Genomic DNA, 20,432 nt, shown 5'->3' with positions numbered 1-20,432 from the left:
GAATGAGGTCCCTCAAACTAAAGGGAGTTCAGTCCCAGGGACCACTGACCCCTTCTTTATAGCCCTTGCAGGAGGAAAGTCAACTGCTTTTGGAAGAGACAGAGCTGCACCACCCCTGCAGTGGGGTTTGTGTGTGTGTAGTTTAATGAGCTCTTAGTCACCCAGGAGGTGGTACAGTCTGTAAGCGTGACCCTGCGATGACACAGTCTGTAAGCGTGACCCTGCGATGACGTTCCTGCTCTGCTCCCCAGGCAGTGGTAGTCATTGACTTCCAGCTCGCATGTACTGGTTAGTCAAGTACACCCCCATTTACAGGAAAAGTCTTTCCTGGTGAGGGTAAAGACAGCCAGTGTTTTGCCCCTGTGTGCTTTGCTTTGTCCCTGTGAGTTTAATGGGCTCCCTGCACTTAGCTGTGCTGAGCACAGTGTTCCCAACTCAGCTCATCGATTTACTATAAAATTATGTAATTCAGGAAGAAAGCATATCTAAATTATCCTGATTTAAAATAAACAGATAAGCTGAAAATGGAAGAGTAACGCAAGGCCAAACAAGAGCTAGGAGAGGAAGGGGAAGTCTTTCTGGATCTGAGCTTTCAGCCAAGCTCCTCTGAGAAGCAAATAATCACCTCTGTACAGAGTTATCTAGCAGGATATATTCTATCAATATTCTATTCTAACTATATCCTGTCCAAGTATAAAGGAGGCTGCACCAGCCCCTGGGTGCACTGCCATGGATTGGAATGCTGCGATCAGCAAATCTGAACTACAGCAGAAGAAACATGCTGTAACCATCACTGCCACAAGCCAATCAAGAAACTTCAGCTGCAAAAAAAAGATGCAAATGAGCTTTCGTTGGCAACTTCATTTTGGAGAAATGTAATAGTGTTTTACTGATTGGGTTCTGCTTCCATATGACCTTTCCAGCTTCTCTCTGACATCTCTTGGTGACCAAATGTTCACACAGAGGTTAATGAGAAGGATCTACATGAGGAATGAAGGTGAGAGGAGGAGAATGCTTTCCTTCCAGAACATTCATCATTATCAGAGTGTTGCTGTCATCTGCTCACTCATCCTGGGGCATGTATTGCACCACTCTAATTCATTTATGTCCCATTTTGGATTATGTGGTCAACTCATTGAGGTAGAAACCATGCTTCTCTTAACATTTGCAGAGTTCCCAGCAATTCAGTGCTACCATGGTGTGAAGTCTTCTTCCAGCACAAAGTAATATGTGCAATTAAAATTGAAAAGAAAATTAAGGACATTAACTTCTTCTAGGAAGGGGAGTGACGTGTTTCTATTTTATTCTTGCAGTTTTCTGTTTCCTTATGGTTGTCCCTGAATGAATTTTAAACTAAGAGGCTTCCAGTGTTAACTATTTTACGTACCCATGTGGATAACCACTGTAGAAACGCTCTTATTAGAGCTAGACCAAAGAAGCAGTTTAGATTTGACAAATACAGTCTAAGATTTGAGGTCAGGGTTGCAGATGAGCCAAACCCGTTTGGGATGTGATTTGCATCAGAGACCCTCACTAGGATCTGTGGTTACTGTAAAGTTGCCAACTGGTTAATCTCAGCTTGATCTAGAGGAGGAAAATGCTGCAAAAAATACATGGTAGCCTCAGTGCTGAGAGGGTAAGCATTGGCTCTATCTTTAATTGTTGTGGTTTTAGTGGCCATGCAGCTTGCTTGTCTTTCTGGCAGCTGTGCCTGTGGGACCACTCAGAGCTGGACCCTACGGGTGGCTGATGCACGTTACTTATGGAATCATGTTCCTAGCAGAGATGTTTAAAGTGATCAGGGGCTTTTACAGACATATGATAGCTACAGAAGTTGTTTATTGCCAGCATCATATAATCATTGAAAAGAGTGACTCTTATCCTCCCCAACATGCTAACTCCTTAAGGATCAGAAAATGTAACAATTTTGCATAGTTTTCTTCTCTGATCCTCCCTTGGCAGTTCTTTAACACAATGGTGGTGCAGTTGGGAGTGAGGACACTGATGTGGGTGTCATCCAAAGGATTTCAATGTGTTTTGCAAAAGGGTAACGAAACAGCCTGCTTGGTGCAGCATGCTGCCAAAGATGGAGAGTCCTTGCTAATGCTTAGTCCCCTTCACCTGTGAAAAGACAGACATCATCAATATTCTTCTAGGATATTTTGAAGAGTAAGTACTAGCATGAAAAGAAATGTCAGGCTCCTGTGTAGTTCCTTGTTATTATGCTGCTTTCATGTACATGAGGATACATTTAGATGGGCAAGAAAGGGGTTCTTGATGGAGTAGAGTAGATAATAATGTAATTCTGAAAAATATGAGAAACTGGAGAAGATAAAAGGTTTCAGATTTGGACAATGTGGGAAATAGATGGATCTGATGCAAGCTAATGAAGGGGGTATAATCATGTCTGATATAAACACCACAGCCATCACATAGCATAAACTAGTACACGTGTTAAGCCTGTGCACTGCCATTCTTGCATGCATGAATGCTTAACTGGAATTGTGTCTAGTGAGGCCTGGGGGTGCCAGGTTTGCTCTTCCTTTTGCTGTAGCTGCATCTCTGCTGCAGGGGCTAACTCTGCCCTGGCAGCTACCAGCTCCTCTGTGTGTCAATGTTGACAAAAAGGTCACAGCCATGCTGACATCCCCAGTGGTATCATGCCTTGGTCATTGCTATGTCTACCACCCTCAAGTGCCTACTGTGGTACTTCCTCCTTCTCTTCCTCCAGACAAGGAAGGAACAGGGAGCCCCACATCACAGTGCATCTGTGGTTATGCTGCCAGTCACCTGGTAGTAAAAATACAGCAAGAGTTGAGATGATAGTAGAGTAAGGGCAGCATGTGCCCATACCCAGGGCTAATCCAGGCACTTTCACCTGCTGTTGGTTATCTGGGTTGATTACAGAGAAGCTGATTTTCCCAGGCAGCTAGTTGAAGGCACCCCCCCCCCCCAGCTGCAGGAAGACTGCAGTGTGTAAACAAACATTAAAAGGGTGAATTCTGCTAATTCTGCTATAAACTATGGTGGTGAAACCAACTTTTTACTGAGTCACAAAAACGGGGCTTAAAAAAGAAATTTACAAAAGATCAGGAAATCCCTATCTGGCAAACAGGCTTTGATTCTGATCCCACTGAATGGAGAGCAAATCCCCCATGCAACACAGAGCACAATTCACCTCTTTTTTCAAAGGATGCCCCAGGGGTTGTTATTCTCTTTTACAGTCTGCAAATACCATTCTTACTCTGCAAACTTTGAGTTCCTCTTGTAAGTCACGCCACTGAATCCCCCTCCCTGTGCAATGTGTCTTTTAAGATTATTATTGTCTCCCTAGTTAAATTTTAACAACTGACATGAGAAAGGACCTTTGTGCTAGAGATAAATTCAGAGGTGTTATAAGATTATTACATTGGAAATAATGGATTTAAATTCGTTAAGCATCCCGAGTTAGCCTGCATAGTTCAAATTTGAAAGAAAGACTGTACAGTACTAACTAGTACAGACTTTGAATATTAATCAGCTTGTAACCTTTTTGATTTAATTTTATGTATTTTCATGCAAAAGGTACATATTGAGCCCTGATTCTGTAAAACACCTAAATGAAGCTATATGAATGTCCATGCTTCAATGCGGTTCAAAACTGGGTGCCACTATCTGAGTGTTCACAATTTTCTCCTTAGCCAAAATAGTTAAATAAATTCAGAAATCATACAATCATAGAATAGTTAGGGTTGGAAAAAGGACCTTAAGATCATCTAGTTCCACCCCCCCTGCCATGGGCAGGGACACCTCACACTAAACCACGTCATCCAAGGCTTTGTCCAACCCGACCTTGAACACTGCCAGAGATGGAGCATTCACAACTTCCTTGGACAAACTGTTCCAGTGCCTCGCCACCCTCACAGTAAAGAACTTCTTCCTTATATCTAATCTAAACTTCTCCTGTTTAAGTTTGAACTCGTTGCCCCTTGTCCTATCACTACAGTCCCTAATGAAGAGTCCCTCCCCGGCATCCTTAAGGCTCCCTTCAGATTGAAAGGCTGCTATGAGGTCTCCACGCAGCCTTCTCTTCTCCAGGCTGAACAGCCCCAACTTTCTCAGCCTATCTTCATATGGGAGGTGCTCCAGTCCCCTGATCATCCTCATGGCCCTTCTCTGGACTTGCTCCAACAGTTCCATGTCCTTTTTATGTTGAGGACACCAGAACTGCACACAATACTCCAGGTGAGGTCCCACGAGAGCAGAGCAGAGGGGCAGGATCACCTCCTTCGGCCTGCTGGTCACATTCCTTTTGATGCAGCCCAGGATACAGTTGGCTTTCTGGGTTGCAAGCTCACACTGAAGCCAGCTCATGTTCATTTTCTCATCGACCACCACCCCCAAGTCCTTCTCCGCAGGGCTGCTCTGAATCTCTTCTCTGCCCAACCTGTAGCTGTGCCTGGGATTGCCCTGACCCAGGTGTAGGACCTTGCACTTGGCATGGTTAAACTTCATGAGGTTGGCATCAGCCCACCTCACAAGTGTGTCAAGGTCCCTCTAGATGGCATTCCTTCCCTCCAGCATATCAACCAAACCACACAGCTTGGTGTCATCGGCAAACTTGCTGAGGGAGCACACAATCCCACTGTCCGTGTCACCGACAAGGATGTTCAACAAGAGTGGTCCCAACACTGATCCCTGAGGGACGCCACTCGTTACTGGTTTCCAGCCAGACACTGAGCCATTGACTGCAACTCTTTGCATGCGGCCATCCAGCCAGTTCCTTATCCACCAAGTGGTCCCATCATAGAAGGCCACCAAATTGGTCAGGCAGGATTTCCCCTTAGTGAAGCCATGCTGGCTGTCACCAAGCACCTTGTTGTTTTTCATGTGCCTTAGCATGCCTTCCAGGAGAATCTGCTCCAAGATTTTGCCCGGCACAGAGGTGAGACTGACTGGTCTGTAATTCCCCGGGTCATCCATTTTCCCCTTCTTGAAAATGGGGGTTATATTTCCCTTTTTCCAGTCATCGGGAACTTCACCTGACTGCCATGATTTTTCAAATATGATGGACATTTGCCAGCTCCTTCAGGATCTGCAGATGGATTTCATCAGGTCCCATGAACTTGTGCATGTTCAGGTTAACAGGAATGCATTTTTGCTGATTTTAAATGTACTTGCCAGCAGATGACCTGTCATAGCCCAGTCTCATGAAGGTGCTTAGCACTGTACAGCGCTCAGGCAGCAGCTGGTGCTTTCTGCATGGGTGAAAATGGCAACATGAAGCACAGGTCAATGAATAAATCCCCATATGGAATGAATAAATGAAATAGCTGGTAGGGTAAAATGAACTACTATAAATAAAGGAGAGATTCTTTTACTTTTTATCACTGAAGTCCTACAAACCAGGATTTGTCTGGATGCAAGCTGTCTTCCAGGTGGAGAAGCAACTTGCTGCCATTCTCTGGCAAAGCATGGCCAGCTTCCACTAGCTCTGGATGATGCAGCCTGGCTCACCTTCCCTAAAATGAGTGGTGAGTCTTCTGCAAGAGAAGGAGCTGCGATGAGTGAGTGAAGCTGGAGACCTGCCCTTGGCAGTACACACAGTAGCCCGCATGACGAGGAAGATCAAAGTCTCGAGTGAGGGGAAAAAAATACAACATGCAAGAAATGGAATTGTTGTTTATGACACACACATCACCCCAGTGAACTTTCTGAAGTACTGGCTGGTTTACATTTATTATCCCATAACCTTTAGGAACTCATTTCTTCAGCTCTTCCCCAAGATAAGCAGCTATATCCCTGCAGCCAGACCCTGCTACCTAGCCCTGGAGGCACCGTGGAAGTCCAGATGCACTGAATGGCACTGGCAAGCAGTGCAGGGACAGCTGCCAATGGGGAAGGAGGCACCAGACTCCCGGTGTGAGCAAGCTTTGGGCACACCAGCACCTGCCCAAGCTCTTCCTTGATTTTCCTGTCAATTTTCTTGTTGTGTTTTATAGCCTGGAGCACATCCCATATGTCCTGAGCCCAGAACGCCATCAGTGGGCTTAGAGCAAGCTCTCTTTGCTTAGAATGACATAGAGCTGCTGCAAGTCCCTGTCACCTTGGAGCTTCCTTTAGGGCAGAGGATCTGTCAGCCGCAGTAACTGTGCTTCCACAAAGTTTGGAAAACAGAGATTTTTCCTCTGAGACATTATAGCAAATGTTGGCAGTGATGAGACCAATTTACACTTTCCAAACCTTCCTGGTTCTAAGTTTGTCTTGCAACAGAGCCAAAAGCCGTATTACAAAAATGTCTGCAGATAGCCATTGTGTGTATAAGCATGTGCCCGAGTACAACCTGTGTGTGTGAGAGTGAGAACTATTACTTATAACTAGCAAAGAGACAGATCTACTACAACATGGTCACCAAGAAAGAGATGGTTGACTTGCTGGGTACAGCTTCTTCATTTATGAAGATGTTTAGTGAGGGTTTTTTTTACAGAAATTTCTATGAAGTCATATTTTCTGAAGATGGTAACTGTTGGTTCTTGCAGTTAGGAGCATTTTACATCCAAATACCACAAGCTGCTTTACAGAGGTGGGTCTCTGTTTGAAAGAAGAAGGAAGTTCGGGCTTGGTAACTGGCTCTAGAGGGTGTTTGAAGCCAGTGGCAGATGTACATTTGCTATTAAGACTTACTGGTTTCTTGTGCTATCATAGAACCCACACAGAGACCAGGACTCCAATGTGCCAGTTTTTCAGAGTACAAACTTTACCTCTGCCTAGTCACTCCCCTGGAGAGCTGAGAGAGAGATCACCTGCTGCACTGCCACAGTGCCTTGAAAAGCAGCAACTAGGCTGTCTTAAACACACTTCAGAAAGCCTTTCTTTCACTTTGCTGGCACTGAACAACCTTAATTGCTAGGGTGCTGCATGGTAGAGGGTTGTGCAAACCAGAAGGGTGGCTCAGGAGGGCAGGACCTCCCTGGTGTCTTCTGGACCACAGCCTGGAGCTGGGATGCACCTTATTCCAGAGCAACCTCTTGGAAAGTAATGTTTTTTTACACTGGGAGTCAGAGCAGCACCGGGTGGCCTGACATCAGTCTGTCCTTGCACATGTATCCTTTCTGCAGCCTGGGGCTTGAGTGCACCTTGTTGCTAACAGGCATGTTGCTGTGTTCTATACCCTGCCTGCCACAGGGAGATCAGGGAGATGATAGTGCAGGAAAGAGGTGAGATTTTGCATTCTCAGGGTCGGTGATTTGCCTCACTGTGTCTGCTCTCTCACTTTTGCAACAAAACAGAACAACATACGAGGAGGATGAAAGCAAGTGTGCATGCTTCTAATGCCACAAACCAGGCACAAGGGTAGGACTCGTCTTCAGGTATTTCCAGAGAGGAGGGGCAGTTTGAAGTGAAAGCCCACTGTTTAAACAGGAAAATTAAATACTGCTTGACAGTGCTTCTCCTGGTGGACTCATACTCTGCACCAGCACTGTGCCTCACTCCCATATGGAACAGATGCTGTTGTTATTGCTGCTCAGAGGCAGCAGAGATTAACAATTTCCATGTACAGATACTTCTTTGGCATTACATAAGCTGTGTATTTAACACACAGTAAATTTTCATTGCAAATTGGCTGCTGTGGGGTATTCACATTTTAAAAAATCCGTTTCCTTCCCAAGGCACACGGTTATGCTATAGCCTCAGTTTGGTCTGATTATGAAAACCATACTAAAAAATGAAGTGTGTACGGGGCTGTGGGAGCCATCATTTAAAACCAAAATACTAAGAAAAATCCCAGGGCTCATCGTTAGTTTTCCAAGTCAGATGGCATGGAATAGCTATAACCTGTTACATGCTCATCTTTGATCGCGAGCATAGGAGCAGCAAGGTAAGGCTGGGGTTCATGTGGCGCTGTCATAAGGCTGAAAAGATGCATGCAGTGGATCATAAAAAGTTCTTTTAAGCCACCTACCATGAGCTGAAACAACACTGAGGTATAATATTCATGCTTATTCATCAGATTAGGGAGAGAAAAGACTTCAGACGTCTGTCTGGCTGCCTCAAAAGACTTCATTTTCATGCTAAGTGTAGTTTCAAAATGTCACCCTGAAAATGTGTGACATTTTAATGGGCTGATTGCCAAGATTCTCAAATCCATTAATCTGCATGCAAATCACAGCATCAAATATAATGGAAAAAGTACAAGAAACTAGAATTATAAGAGAATGCCTTGCATTCCCCTGGGTTAAAAATATGTCTCTTACAAATCTAAAATTACAAAGTCAAATGAGATTAAAAAAATGCTGTGGTATTCCATTTATACTGATAGCTGGTTGTGATTGCGTGTGGTCTTTTTTAGAGCTGTCTGTGAAAATCAGCCTGGACATGGCCTGTTCTTTCAGTAAGCCGCTGTGTTACAGCGTCATGACTGTCACTAATACAGCCCTTAGGACAGGTTGCATTCCCTACTCCATGTTTCTGATGCAGTTCCAGTGAAGACAGTGGGATTTCACCAACATCTTCTGATCATCTCCCTCCAACAAACTGTTTTCAGCTTGTTCTTAAAAATGATGGAGCCAAAACAAGCACCAAGGGCCGCCAATTCTGAAACTTCCATGAACTTCAATTAGAGAAAGCCAAGGAGCCTGCAGTATTCAATCAGCTACTGCATGCCAGGGTCCATGACTAGGCTTGTGGGAGTTAAGCACATGCATAAATACTTGTTGGATTAGGGTTTATGGTTAGACAAAAATCCTACCAGCTGAAACAAAACTTCCTATCAGGATCTAACTCTTAAACAGTTATACTGGGAGGAGAGTGCAGTCGAGTTCCTACAGCAGGTTTTCCCATCTAGTGTAACTAACTAGCTCAATGCAGGACTTGGTATATCCTAAGCAATTGTTTCTAGCTCCTGCACAGCTCGTTTGCTCTGGGAGCTGATTTGTGATGGAAATTTGCTTGAATTAAGATGGTAAATTTGATTTACTTGTGAAAAAGAAGTGAAGAATTCCACAGCAGAGCAATCTGGGTCACAATGTACTTTGGATTATACGACTTAGTACAGAAATAAGGCCCAAACCACATAATTAAGATCCAACTTTCAAGCATCAAAAGTTTGAGGTTAATCAAAACTAGGGCTTAGTTCATCCATTCATGAAGATGTCTGTGTAGCTTGGAGCTGACCCTGTTCTTGGATCTTCCCATTTCCTTTGGAGTCCCCCTGGACTGTTCAAATCCAGAGATCAGACCCTTTTCTAGTTTGGAGCAGAAAGCCCAAAACCACACACACAAAGCTGTTTAAAGGACAAAGCAACCTAGGCAGAAAGAGGAAGCAGCAGAGAGAGCTGGCCATGAGCTAGTCCTGGGTCCCTAGAAGTGTGCAAGTAGAAATAGGGTACAGAGGTGGATGTTTCAAGGTACTACTGTTCTCCCTGAGAGACTGGAGAGTACTCAAAGTAGTACAGTTTTATGCACAAGAAAGAGACCAGACAATGGCACTGGAGGAGAAACAAGAGTTAAGCTCAGAATTAATTTGCAGAAACAACAGGAGAATAAATCTGAATTTCCAGAGCAGGATGCTGAGTTTTTGTTCAGGGCTGAACTTTGTAGTAGATACACTGCAGAGAGGCTGACCTTCCTAAGGTGCTTCCTGGGTCATGGGAGGAAAGACTGGCCCCCACCCGTTCATCTCTTTTGAAGAACAAGGTAAGACCATGCATGCAGCTTTGGACTTTGCAAAGGCAAAGCACTAATGTCACCCTTATTGCTATCACACCTAGCAATTGATGGGGCAGCCTCAAGAACTGAGCCAAGGAGGACAAGAGCAATTTGCATCATGCTTCCCTGGCTGCATGCCTATGGCTGCCAGTGGGGGGATGCCAGCAAATGTGTGTGAATCACTGGTCTCATCAGCCACACTGTGACAGGAACTGATATTCACTGCTGAAACCCCAAGGCAGGGTAACCTTTCCCCAGTGGGAAAAGCCAGGATCAGGTGAGCAGCATGGTGGGGGCTCTCCTCTTGTAGCCATGAGGAAGGGGGTTTCTTCTGGCCTCCCCTTTGGCAATTTGGTGGCTGTCTGCACAAGTGCAGCTCTGGGCAGAGCTTGCCTCCCCGGAGCCAGCGATGGCTCATTGATGACAAAGTAAGTCATCAATAGAAGTGTAGATCTCTTGGTGTTGCACTTATGATGCAAGGCTATCACAAGGGATGTTTCTAGAGATTTTCCTCCAAGGCTCACCTCTCCTTTACAGCCCCTTGTATTCATTATGAAAGCGTTTGTCTTTAGGAACAGATACAGTTTTCACCTGAGCACACTAAAAAGAAAACAAGCACAACAGCCATTTCTGTAGAAGAATATATTATTTAGCAGATCAGTTTAAAAGTAAAAAAAAAAAATCTGTACATCTTTGAAGGTTTTTCTTGTTGGTGCTTTTTGCATCCACAAGGATAAAAATTTGCTTGCACAGTGGTTTCAGCTTCGTACTCCCTTTGCTCATGCTGAAGGATCCCATGATGTCTAGTAGTACTAGGCCACAGAAAGAACCTGCAAACTCACTGAGGTTTCTTCTGACTTCTTCTAGTGTAGAAAAAAAATATGCATCCACTATGCTGGGCTTCTGAATGTACTGTGAACACTATAAAATTCAGAGAGTAATACAGAGAAATGTGTCATTAGGGCCTAATAGGCAAACAAAAATCTATGCCAGGACCCTTGTCAGAATATAAGCATCTGTTAAGCTATGCTGTAATTAGCATACTGCTGTACACATATATGTTGTATCTTGACTAAACCAACTATTTCGTTTGGTTTTGGGTGCCAGTGGGTTGTTTTCCAGAAAAGGCTCCTTAGCTAAACTGCTTTGTCTCTACACGCTGCAGGCAATGTGGTCACCAGAAAGGCAAATCTGCTGAAGATTTGAGCTGTGCTGAAACCCGTGCAATGTGTGCAGCAGAGGACATGCCGGAGCATGGGGAATCCTTGGTGCTGATGCTGGCAGTGCCAGTGTGAGCAGGCTGCAGGCTGTAGACAAGGCGCCCAGGCAGGCAGACAGGTCTGTGAGGCATCTGTGCCTGCCATCACTCTGTGTACATGGTCCCAGTTGGATTTTGATGTAGCCACCGTGTCTGTTTGGCAAACACAGCACTTCTCAAAACCAGAATAACCTCAGGGCTTGTGTCTTGTTCAGACTTTTTCATCTCACTTTTCAGTACTTCCAGTGGTCAAACTGTCACTTTTCTTTTTCTGCAACTGAAAGGAAGAGCAAAGGAGCATTAATACCCTGACTCACGCAGTGCTGCTTTGCACTGCTGCTGTCAGTCAAAAGCTCATCTCTTCACAAGGTATGTGCAACACTGCTTGGAAAATAATAGGCAGCATCTTGGTATATCACAGGCACCGTTTCATCTGAACTCCTCTGGATGTATGTTCTGAGTAAACAGAGCTCAGTCTTTCTCATCATCTGCCATGCAAGGCTCTTAGATTATTAACTAACTCTTCTTGCTTCAGGATATTTCTGAATTCAGGCAGCTCCTGTTTTTCTAAGACCCTTGTGCCAATGCACCATAATTAAAGCTCTGTCAGTTTGTATAGAATTTCTGTTTGACAGATTCTGTAAACCAGAAGGAAAATCTCAGCTCAACTTGAAACATGAGCAGGACTCAGGAAGTTTGGCAGTCATATTTGAGTTCTTCTTCCCTCCTTAGGGAAATGCTCCTCTGTAAACTACAGAATGCCTACAAGACTTTCTTATCCTGTATAACTTAGTGTCCTCAAAGCATGATCTCTTTGATTAATTTGTGCTGCTGAAGGGCTCTTTCTCCTAAGCACTTGGGAGGAGGTGGCAGCTACACCAAGGATGATCAAGTGAACAAATCTTCATTTCCCACGTATCAAACAATGTCAGCACAACTACTGTGCCAGGGCACTTTGCAATCTATTTTAATGACAGATAAATTTATATTTAATTAAATACAAATATTTAATGACTGATAGTATCCTGTCTACATGATCAGTTTTTTCATGTCAGAAAACATCTCTGCTGTGATGCCATTTGGGCAGGTTTTGTCGTCTGCCTCAGCGTGCAAGGGAGTTGGGCAGGCTCGGTGTCACAGGCTGCAGGATGCTGTGGGAGCCAGGCCAGCCTGCCAGCTGCTGCACTGTGGGCAGCTCCCAGGGCCTGGCTTTGGTGTCTGCCCTGCCAGGCTCCTGAGGCAATGCAGACATGGTCAGAGGCAGCAAACATGGTTAAGTATATATCCTACCTCCCCTGAGCATTAAATGTCAAAATGAGAGACACTGTAAATGGAGGCTGCCACTCAGCATGGGCCATAATATAGCTTTGTCGGTTGTGTGTTTAATCCTACTAGTTGCTGTGTATGAAAGAGTAATTCCTCATAAAATTTCAAGCACGTGAAGTGCTTCCACACATGAGTGGAAGTTTCTTCCTAGAAAACAAACTTATGGATTGGTGGTGTGGTGCCTTGAGCTGCCCAGCCCCAGCACATTTTGCAGCAATGTAGCCCAGGATAACTCCTTCCCAGGGGAAGGCAGCTCCCTGCAGGAAGAGGTGTTTGATAACGCGCTCCGCTCAGGCAGTAACTTCTGGGTTTTGGTCTGAGGCCCCTCTCTCGCGAGCAGCTCCCTTCCCGTGGCTGTACCTGTGTGGTGCCTGATGGACTTGGCAAAGGCATGTTTGTGTGCACACTTGCTGCTTGTGGTACACACCCAGCCAGGAGTAACCATGGTGTTTCTCATGGTAATGAGATTATGCCATCAGTATTCCTAATGTTTCAGAATAAAGCTGCTACTAAATTATAATGTTTGACCTATTCAATCCTAATGTTTGCTTTATCAAAGAGATATTTAGAGCTTACCTCTTTCATAGCATCATCTATCTGTTTTAATTCCTCATAGTGGTCCCTCGATTCCCAAAGGGGCTGGAGCATTACCTCCTCCACTTCTGGGAATAGCTGGGTGAAAATAAGGAAAGAATATCAATATTTCATTTTGTATTTATTAACTTGTATGTGCTGGAAATGGGGTGAAAGGCAGGGTGTGAATTGTACATCCCCATTTCCCTGGCTAGCTAAACACCTGAGGCAACAAATGCTGATGCTCTGCATGCCCCGCTTCTGCTTCTGGCCTTGGGTGGCTTACCTTTGTTACTGTTTCAAACATGGGGATGAGAACAAACTTCAGAAAGCCAATCTGTGCTGTCGGCTTGGTCACTTTGTCACGGTCCATGAATGGTGCCACTGGAAGCCCCTCAGATTTTTCTCGATCACTCTGGAACAAATCCAGAGAGAACAAATATTAATCATGGCTAGAAGCCTTTAAGGATAGTAATGTAACAAGCATTAGCTTGCTACTAGCTAAAGAGCAGCAGGCTTCAGATACGGGTCTCAGTGGTGTCTGAAGATAGCACAGAATAGAAATAGGTTTCCCTTGGGCCAATGCATCCTTCATTGTTTAGTGCAAGTTTCTGAATAGAGAACTCTGTTCAGTTCTGCACAGCACTGGCATGAAAACGTTGACCTCCAGGCTTCCAGGTCAACAAGGCCACTTGATTCCTTTTCCAAATCTATGAGATTTATGAAGTGAAATATTTCAGGGCACTCAGAAGGGTGGTAATGGCTCTTGCCACTCTGGAAGAGAAAGAATAGGTCTTTGATTTCCTCATCATTTTCCAGAGAGTGATTATTTTCAGGTATTCAATGAGAAATTACACCTTCTTTACTAATTATTAAAACTAGTTCTGGATACCCAGGTTGATGGAGGGCAGTTCAATTGACTGTAAAAAAGTTTACCAAGCTACATACTTGATCACAAAACTTACTGTGTCTATGTGTGTGGGTTCATGTGCAAGGAGGTCTTAGACAGTGTATGCAAAAAATACATCCCGTAGCAGATTTTCTCTCTCAATTACTCGGTCTTTCGGCACATAGTGTCTTTTCTGGATAGCCAAAATAGTAAGGTACGTGGATACTGTAATTTTGAGTAAAAAGCTGGAAATGCAGTGGGCTAGAAGTGTTTCTGACACATCATCCAAGAGATCTTCTTGGCATGAACCCTATCCAAATATAGACAAAACAGAAAAGATAGCTCTGGCATCTCCTCCTTGGAGCACTGCAGCTATGTGTTGACTGAGATCCCACTGCTGCAGCATGTACATGCAGGGATAGCTGAGGGCTTCTGTTCCAGGGATCTTTTTTTAAGCAATCAGAAACTGTGTTCAGCTGGGAATCCAGTGAGCAGCAATGGTTTGTGGAGCTTAAAGTCTGACTTTGCAGACTGTGATGTTCACGTGCAGCAAAAAGTATCTAAACCAGTTCCTGTGTGATATTTGGTAATTTACTTGACAAGTTTCTCTTGCCATTGCTCTTGCCCTTTTGTCTCAATAATCATTTATATGTCAAGCAAACTTGCTTTACAGAGAATAAGCTTAAGTCTGCTAGCATTAGGATTTCTAGGTTGCTGCTGTATTTCATCTGCAAATTACATTCATTTGCTTTCTGAACAGCTTCTCTTGCTGACATCCTTCTCCAACTTTCTGCAAAAGAAGTCTTCGCATCCTAGAACTAGACTGGTCTGTCAGAGATGGAGCACCTGTAGCTGAGGTGGAATTCAGGAAGAGCAGCCCTCCCTCCTTCTTACCTGCATAAAGTATTCCTCTAGTAGGCAATCTACCCAGGGCTCTGCTACTTCCATCGGGCGGACTTCATTGGAGATATCACAGCATTTTATCAGTACCATCTTCAGCTGAAAGAGGGTAATAATTTAATACTGCAGTCTTAATGCCAACCCTTTTTTTTCCCTACTCAGAGCCTTTCTCTTTATGAAGCACTGGGAGGCAATGTTTTCAAGCAGAAAGGACAGTTTTAGGATGAAATCAGAGGCCTTAAATGATCTGGATTCTTTTCCACTCTCTCAGTTACTCTGTAAATCACTTATCGCCTCTCTGCCTTGGTTTCCATGTCTGTGGCACCGCTATGTGTCACAGTGGGACATGTGCTTATCTGCTGTATGAAGAGATTCAGCCACAAATGATCATGAGGTTGTTCGTGGAGTACTCAGAGGTAGCTGGGGAAGACTCCCTGGACATCAAAGATGACTGGATTGGGAAGTAGGGGAGACTAGGGTTTGTACTCTTGTGGGTACTTTTTGCCCCACCATAATGGACAAGATGACTTTGTGACCTGACAGAGTAAATATAATTTATTTCTGATGGGACTCCAGGATTTCTAAAGCTGGAATAACCTGCTTTATATAGTGCATTTTCAAACTGCAGTTCTTTTTGGTGGGGCAGAGAATGTAAGAAGGATTTATGTTTTTTAATAATGTATATTGAATCTTGGGTTTTAAACAAACAAATTTCAGTCTACAAGCTTTCACACTGTGCATAGAAAAATCATAATCCAGAAAACCTCTTACACAGGTCATGTGTTCTTCATTTGAGTAATCAAAATTTTCCATTTTTTCCTTGAAAGAGTCCAGTATTTCTGCATGTCTCGCCATGTCTGTAGCCAGGATTAATGTAATTATCCCCTAGCAAAGAAAACATGTTCACATATTAACTTGACATTCTTTACAAAGTCTGCTATTACAGAGCAAAGTAGAGTCTTTCTTACACACAAAAAGCCTCAGATGCAATACACAGTTAATACCTAAAGGGGAAATTTTTGACCTGAAACTGCCAAGCAAATTGGGAGAGGGTTATAAAGAGTTCATGGTATATGAAGATACTGGTTGGATTGGCCTGGAGGATTTGTGTGATATTCCAGAGACATTGAGGGTTTTCTTTTCTGATTGACTAATTGTGGAAAAACGAACTGTACAACAAGATGTTCTGCTTGCCAAGATCCACTACTGGCTCCTTGGAAAGCACTACAGATTTTGCTGCTGACTCTTAAGGGCCCTAGGAAGAGACAAAGATCAGCAGACATAGGTGTCCTCTGTGCTCATCTTCCTTGGATTAGGAGTTTTGAAATACCCAGATGCAGACAATGTGTTAGGAGCTTGGTATCCTCCTGCTAGGTTGAGTTTGTGATGGGTAAACATGATTAATTTAAAGTTAAAGGTTTCCATACAGATCTGTCCATTTTGGGCTCACGCCTGCTTCCTGTACACTGGCAGAATCAGTAACTCCAACCAGACAGGTATCTGAACCCTTACAATGGTCTGCTTTTTTATTTGGTGTGTAACGAAAAGCACAAATGCTTTTTCATTTGTGTGAAAACTAAGCCTGAATTTTGGCCCTTACAGCTCTAATGGGAATTGTAGCATTGTTCACTCTCTCAGAGATAACTGCGATGACTCCCAGTCCACCAGAGCCTCTTCCAACAGTACAAGTGCTCTACTGTTGTAAAACTTTTCTCAGTTTGAAGTCTCTTTTAATATTAATACAATGTTCTCTTAAAGCATAAACTTCTGCCATGAGAACTTAATCCTTTCCCAGTCAGACCTAATTGGCTCCTTCAATAATATAAATGTCTATCCCCCAAATGTCATAGGCTTTAATAGTCAGGATGTACTCATTATTTCTCAGCAAGACATTCCGGGGAGTGCTGTTGTGGAAATTTTCCAAGAATCCCTCTTGAATCCTTACAGTGTGAGGGGCTTTTTCAGTCCTACCCTCTAGGGAGAATGAGTCACTTGCATTCTACAACAGGGAAGTCTGTGAGTGCTTTTGTCTTCAGGAACAGTTTGTATGACAGAGGGGAACAGCATTCATACCTGTCTTATCTGTTTGAATTGGTCCTGGTTAACGTTGGAGAAAATGTTGTATTCTGGCTGGGAAATGATCTGGAAAGCCACAGCACAGTGGTGGTTCTCCAGTGGGGAGATGTCATTGTAGCGTACCGCAAGCTCAGTTCGTGCGTTTATCTGATAGCTGATGAGAAGAGAAACAATGAGAACTCCTGCAGATGCACACCAGCTGCTCTAAACCATGCTGCTTACTTTTATTTACATTCTTTTCAATACTTATTCAATTAGATGCAGTTTGCTTTTTGATTGTTAATACCAAATCAGATGTTTTGAGAAGATAGATTTTATTTTAATATCATCTCAGGCACTATTCCCCTGTAGAAGTTGGTTTTGGTTTGGTTTGGGTTTTTTTAGACTTTTTATTATTTTTTTTTTTTTATTCTACCGTGTGTCTGTATCTTAAAATGACATAAGACAAAGAAAGAAAGAACTGTCTGGGGTTCATTCAACCCCCCACTAATATTAACAGAGAGATTCTTACTGATCCCAGTCAGAATTGGGTTCTGCCCTTATTTAACGAATGGCTACAAATAAATTAGATTCTCTTTTGTTCACACACACATACATGCACACAAAAGTGCCCATGGGTCAACAATTATCATTTCATCACATGATAATAAATAGAATAACATGCACTTCATTATTTATAATTATGAAATACTGTGGAAGTTAAATCATGGTTTGCATTTTCATGTAATTATTCCATTTCAGTCAATAGAGCTATAATAAGTTACTCCTTCTCTCTCATCATACAACATTTTACCTTATTTTCTCAGCAGTGAGGGAAAGTGTTGGAATAGAAACATGGAAAAGCATTTTCCTTACAGAGCCAAGGACAATTGGCAGCCCCAACCCAGACCTGAGTTTTGTGCGTGAAGCTCTGCCTTGGATTTTGTGGGCTTTGGGGAAGGTCACTGCCAGCTCAAGCCATGAGAAGGAGAACTTGATCTACCAAAACTGCAGCTGATATTACCTTCCCAATGAATTTTAAGGGACAGACTTACGTATTGTTGTAGCCTGGATGGTCCAGGTCATGGCACACTGCTGCAGTCATGAGAATCAAGATGTCAATTTGGGAAAATTTCTCCTATAAAATACAGAACATACAGTAGTATTATGCTTTCTACTTCCCCTATCCCCATAAATGAATATAAGTGAAAAACCTACCCACATTTACTTTACAGAGAAATGAAAATCTGAGCAAAATGAAGTGTTTTTCCACAGATCAATTTGCTTCAGTCAAGAAAGAATTCTGCCTTCCCTTCCAGTAAAAATGACTCAGATTTGCCTTTGTTGCACTAAATAACAGCAGCTCAGAGGAGGCAATTTGCTTGAAACTTGTTATTACTGCAGGGATCATATAAAAGCACTGAAATATTAGTATAGTCTCTTACAAGTCATGAGAGCATCCTGATTAGCTAGGGGAGGGCTGGAAGATAGCTAGTTGGCATTCCGTTCTGCGTTAACTAAAGTTATAAAAAGAGTGAGAAAAATTAAGTGTTGCATTCCCAGTTTCCGAATAGGGCAAACTTCCATTAAAGAAAGTTTTTCTTCACACTCCTACTAGCAAGAAAATACTTATGCCAGTAACTGAGACGTTTAACTATGGAGAAGACAGGGTTTTTTTGCTGAACAAAATCTGGCTTGTACAGAAACAAAATGAATATATAGACATGAGTTATTCAGCCAATGAAAATAAATTATGCCTGTAGTTTTGAGCAATGTACAGGTTGAATGAGAATCTTGCATACTGTACATGCAAGGCATTATTTGAAGTAGCTCACCCAGGTGCAAGCACACATTGGGGAAAACCTCTTCTGGGAATATGATGATGAAGACCATATCCCCAGACCATAATTCATCAGGCTTTAGGATCTGATTCATTGACATTTCATGCTATCAGAGTGTCAGAAGTGCTTCAGTGTACAGATTTGGGATAGCCAGGAGGTGAAGGTAGCATCCCAGCAGCCTCAGAAAACAGTACAGGTGCTTGAGGTCTGGGATGGGATGGCTGAGTGGGCAGACAGAGGTGGAAATGAAACACTTCCTCCTTGCCCCAGCGTCTAACCAGTGCAGCTATTGCAAAGTTCACCACTCAGTAGCAAGCTGGTGGCCTATTTTGCAATAAAAATGGCACAGGTGTCATAGCGTTGAGTGGATGAACACGTGCCCCATGACAGAAATGGGGTGATACTATTGAGGTGGAGGGCATACCTGGAGGCTGCAGAGTGAGATCATGCTGTACATCATCTGGGTCACACAGAAGCAGTGCCGGAAATTATGGAAGGGGTTATTTCTGTAATTGTCATGAATACACAGCTGCAGAGAGAGGGAATGAAACAGTCAGAGAGAGAAGAGCTCTTTCTTTATAAGCATATGATTATAGATGCTTCCCAACCTCCCTGGAAGCACTTTATATCCCTATAGGTGTCCTATGGAGCCCAGTATTATTTTCTGCTAGGACAGACTGACAGCACAAAGGCCTTCTGACACTTTCTGCCTTTCAAGAATTTGTCAGCAGGTAAAGCTCATAGCAGCTTCTCTCATACCAGCTAGCAATGGGTAAACATCCCAGCACAGTCAAGTGAGACAGTCCTATCAGTGTTGAGACAGGACTCTGTGCTCTTCCTGAATTTGTATTTCAAACTGTGCAGTGGTTAAATGTTGTCTTTGGGTGTGTAAAGAGCTCAAAGTATATCCCTGTTCCCCTCTCTTGCTGAATGCAAATTGTAGCTTTGAAATCTTCCAGGTTGAAATGTAGTTGTTATTTCATTTGCAAATGCTCAGAGGTAGTACTTTGGGATGTGTTGCTTGGCAAAGCGAAGTTATGAATGCACATTCTCTGGCTTACCTGTGTGGATTTCCTACGCTAAAGCAGCATGGGAGAGATTAAGCCATATAGGCACATGGGACGGATTTTAACTTTCTACAGATCCTGGCTGCATGCCGTTATTAAAATGCAAGCTCAAGCTTGTCTTTCCATGTGTCCTCACTACTGTCAACTGGGCTATCTGAGTGAAGCTGGCACAGCTGGGTTGCCACATGCCACAGTCATTCTTGCAATGTATTGGAGAGCCTTTGGTGTCCTGTCCTGCACAAAACACCCAAGCATCAGCAGCACTGCTGGACCCCTTCTGCTGAATCATCCATAGCCTGGATCCTTATGCACATGCCAGAGCCCTTGGAGAGCCCTTATGCACACGCTTCAATTACTGAGCCTGAACTAATGATATGGGCGGAATTTGTGTCCCCTTCTCCAGCTGAATAGTGAATTTACTTTAAAGAGTCTTCAAGCCCCATCAGGATCAAACCCTTCAACCCAGGACCTGACTTTAGGAAGCCCTAAAGTTGGGATCAAGTCAAGAGAACTGTGGGTTTTCAATACTTATTCAGTATCTGGGGGCTTCATTTCAAAGCTGTTCAGATTATTCTGCAGCAAGGACTTTAGGAATACATTATATTATTTTAAAATAAAAACTAATGGCACAGTATGGTTGACAGCCAGGCTCACGGGTGGTGGGCAGTATGTCACAGCCTCTGCGTAGAGACCGTAGTTATGGCCAGGCACTGTACAACACTGCATGGATGTAATGGACACAACTAGCAGTGGAGCCCAGAGCATCCCAGGGGACTCCTGACTCAGAGCACTGAAGGACTGGAGTGACTGTGTTGTATTAGTCATCTGTCCCTCTC

At 43.5% G+C, this 20,432-nt stretch overlaps 1 protein-coding gene across 5 annotated transcripts in view; it reads right to left on the bottom strand.

Moving 5' to 3' along the window:
• Positions 1–10,310: 10,310 nt before the first annotated feature.
• Positions 10,311–20,432, bottom strand: part of PDE9A (phosphodiesterase 9A) — a 52,779-nt gene continuing 42,657 nt past the window's right edge. For 4 of the 5 annotated variants that reach the window (XM_057405000.1, XM_057405004.1, XM_057405003.1 and 1 more), the window contains 8 exons: positions 18,954–19,058; positions 17,744–17,826; positions 16,707–16,863; positions 15,405–15,518; positions 14,628–14,732; positions 13,131–13,259; positions 12,848–12,943; positions 10,311–11,222 (listed from right to left, as the gene is read on the bottom strand). In XM_057405000.1, coding sequence (XP_057260983.1) covers positions 11,172–11,222; positions 12,848–12,943; positions 13,131–13,259; positions 14,628–14,732; positions 15,405–15,518; positions 16,707–16,863; positions 17,744–17,826; positions 18,954–19,058 — 840 coding nt within the window. In that variant the 3' untranslated portion in view covers positions 10,311–11,171. The remainder of the gene's footprint in view (positions 11,223–12,847; positions 12,944–13,130; positions 13,260–14,627; positions 14,733–15,404; positions 15,519–16,706; positions 16,864–17,743; positions 17,827–18,953; positions 19,059–20,432) is intronic. The other variant, XM_057405001.1, reaches the window with a different exon arrangement.

Source organism: Pezoporus wallicus, unplaced genomic scaffold, assembly GCF_028554395.1.
Source record: "Pezoporus wallicus isolate ANWC-B61680 ecotype Strahan unplaced genomic scaffold, APGP_CSIRO_Pwel_v1 contig_1739, whole genome shotgun sequence".
Lineage (NCBI taxonomy): Eukaryota > Metazoa > Chordata > Aves > Psittaciformes > Psittacidae > Pezoporus > Pezoporus wallicus.
The sequence above is the reverse complement of the archived record's forward strand: the minus strand, read 5'-3'. Positions and strand labels throughout refer to the sequence as shown.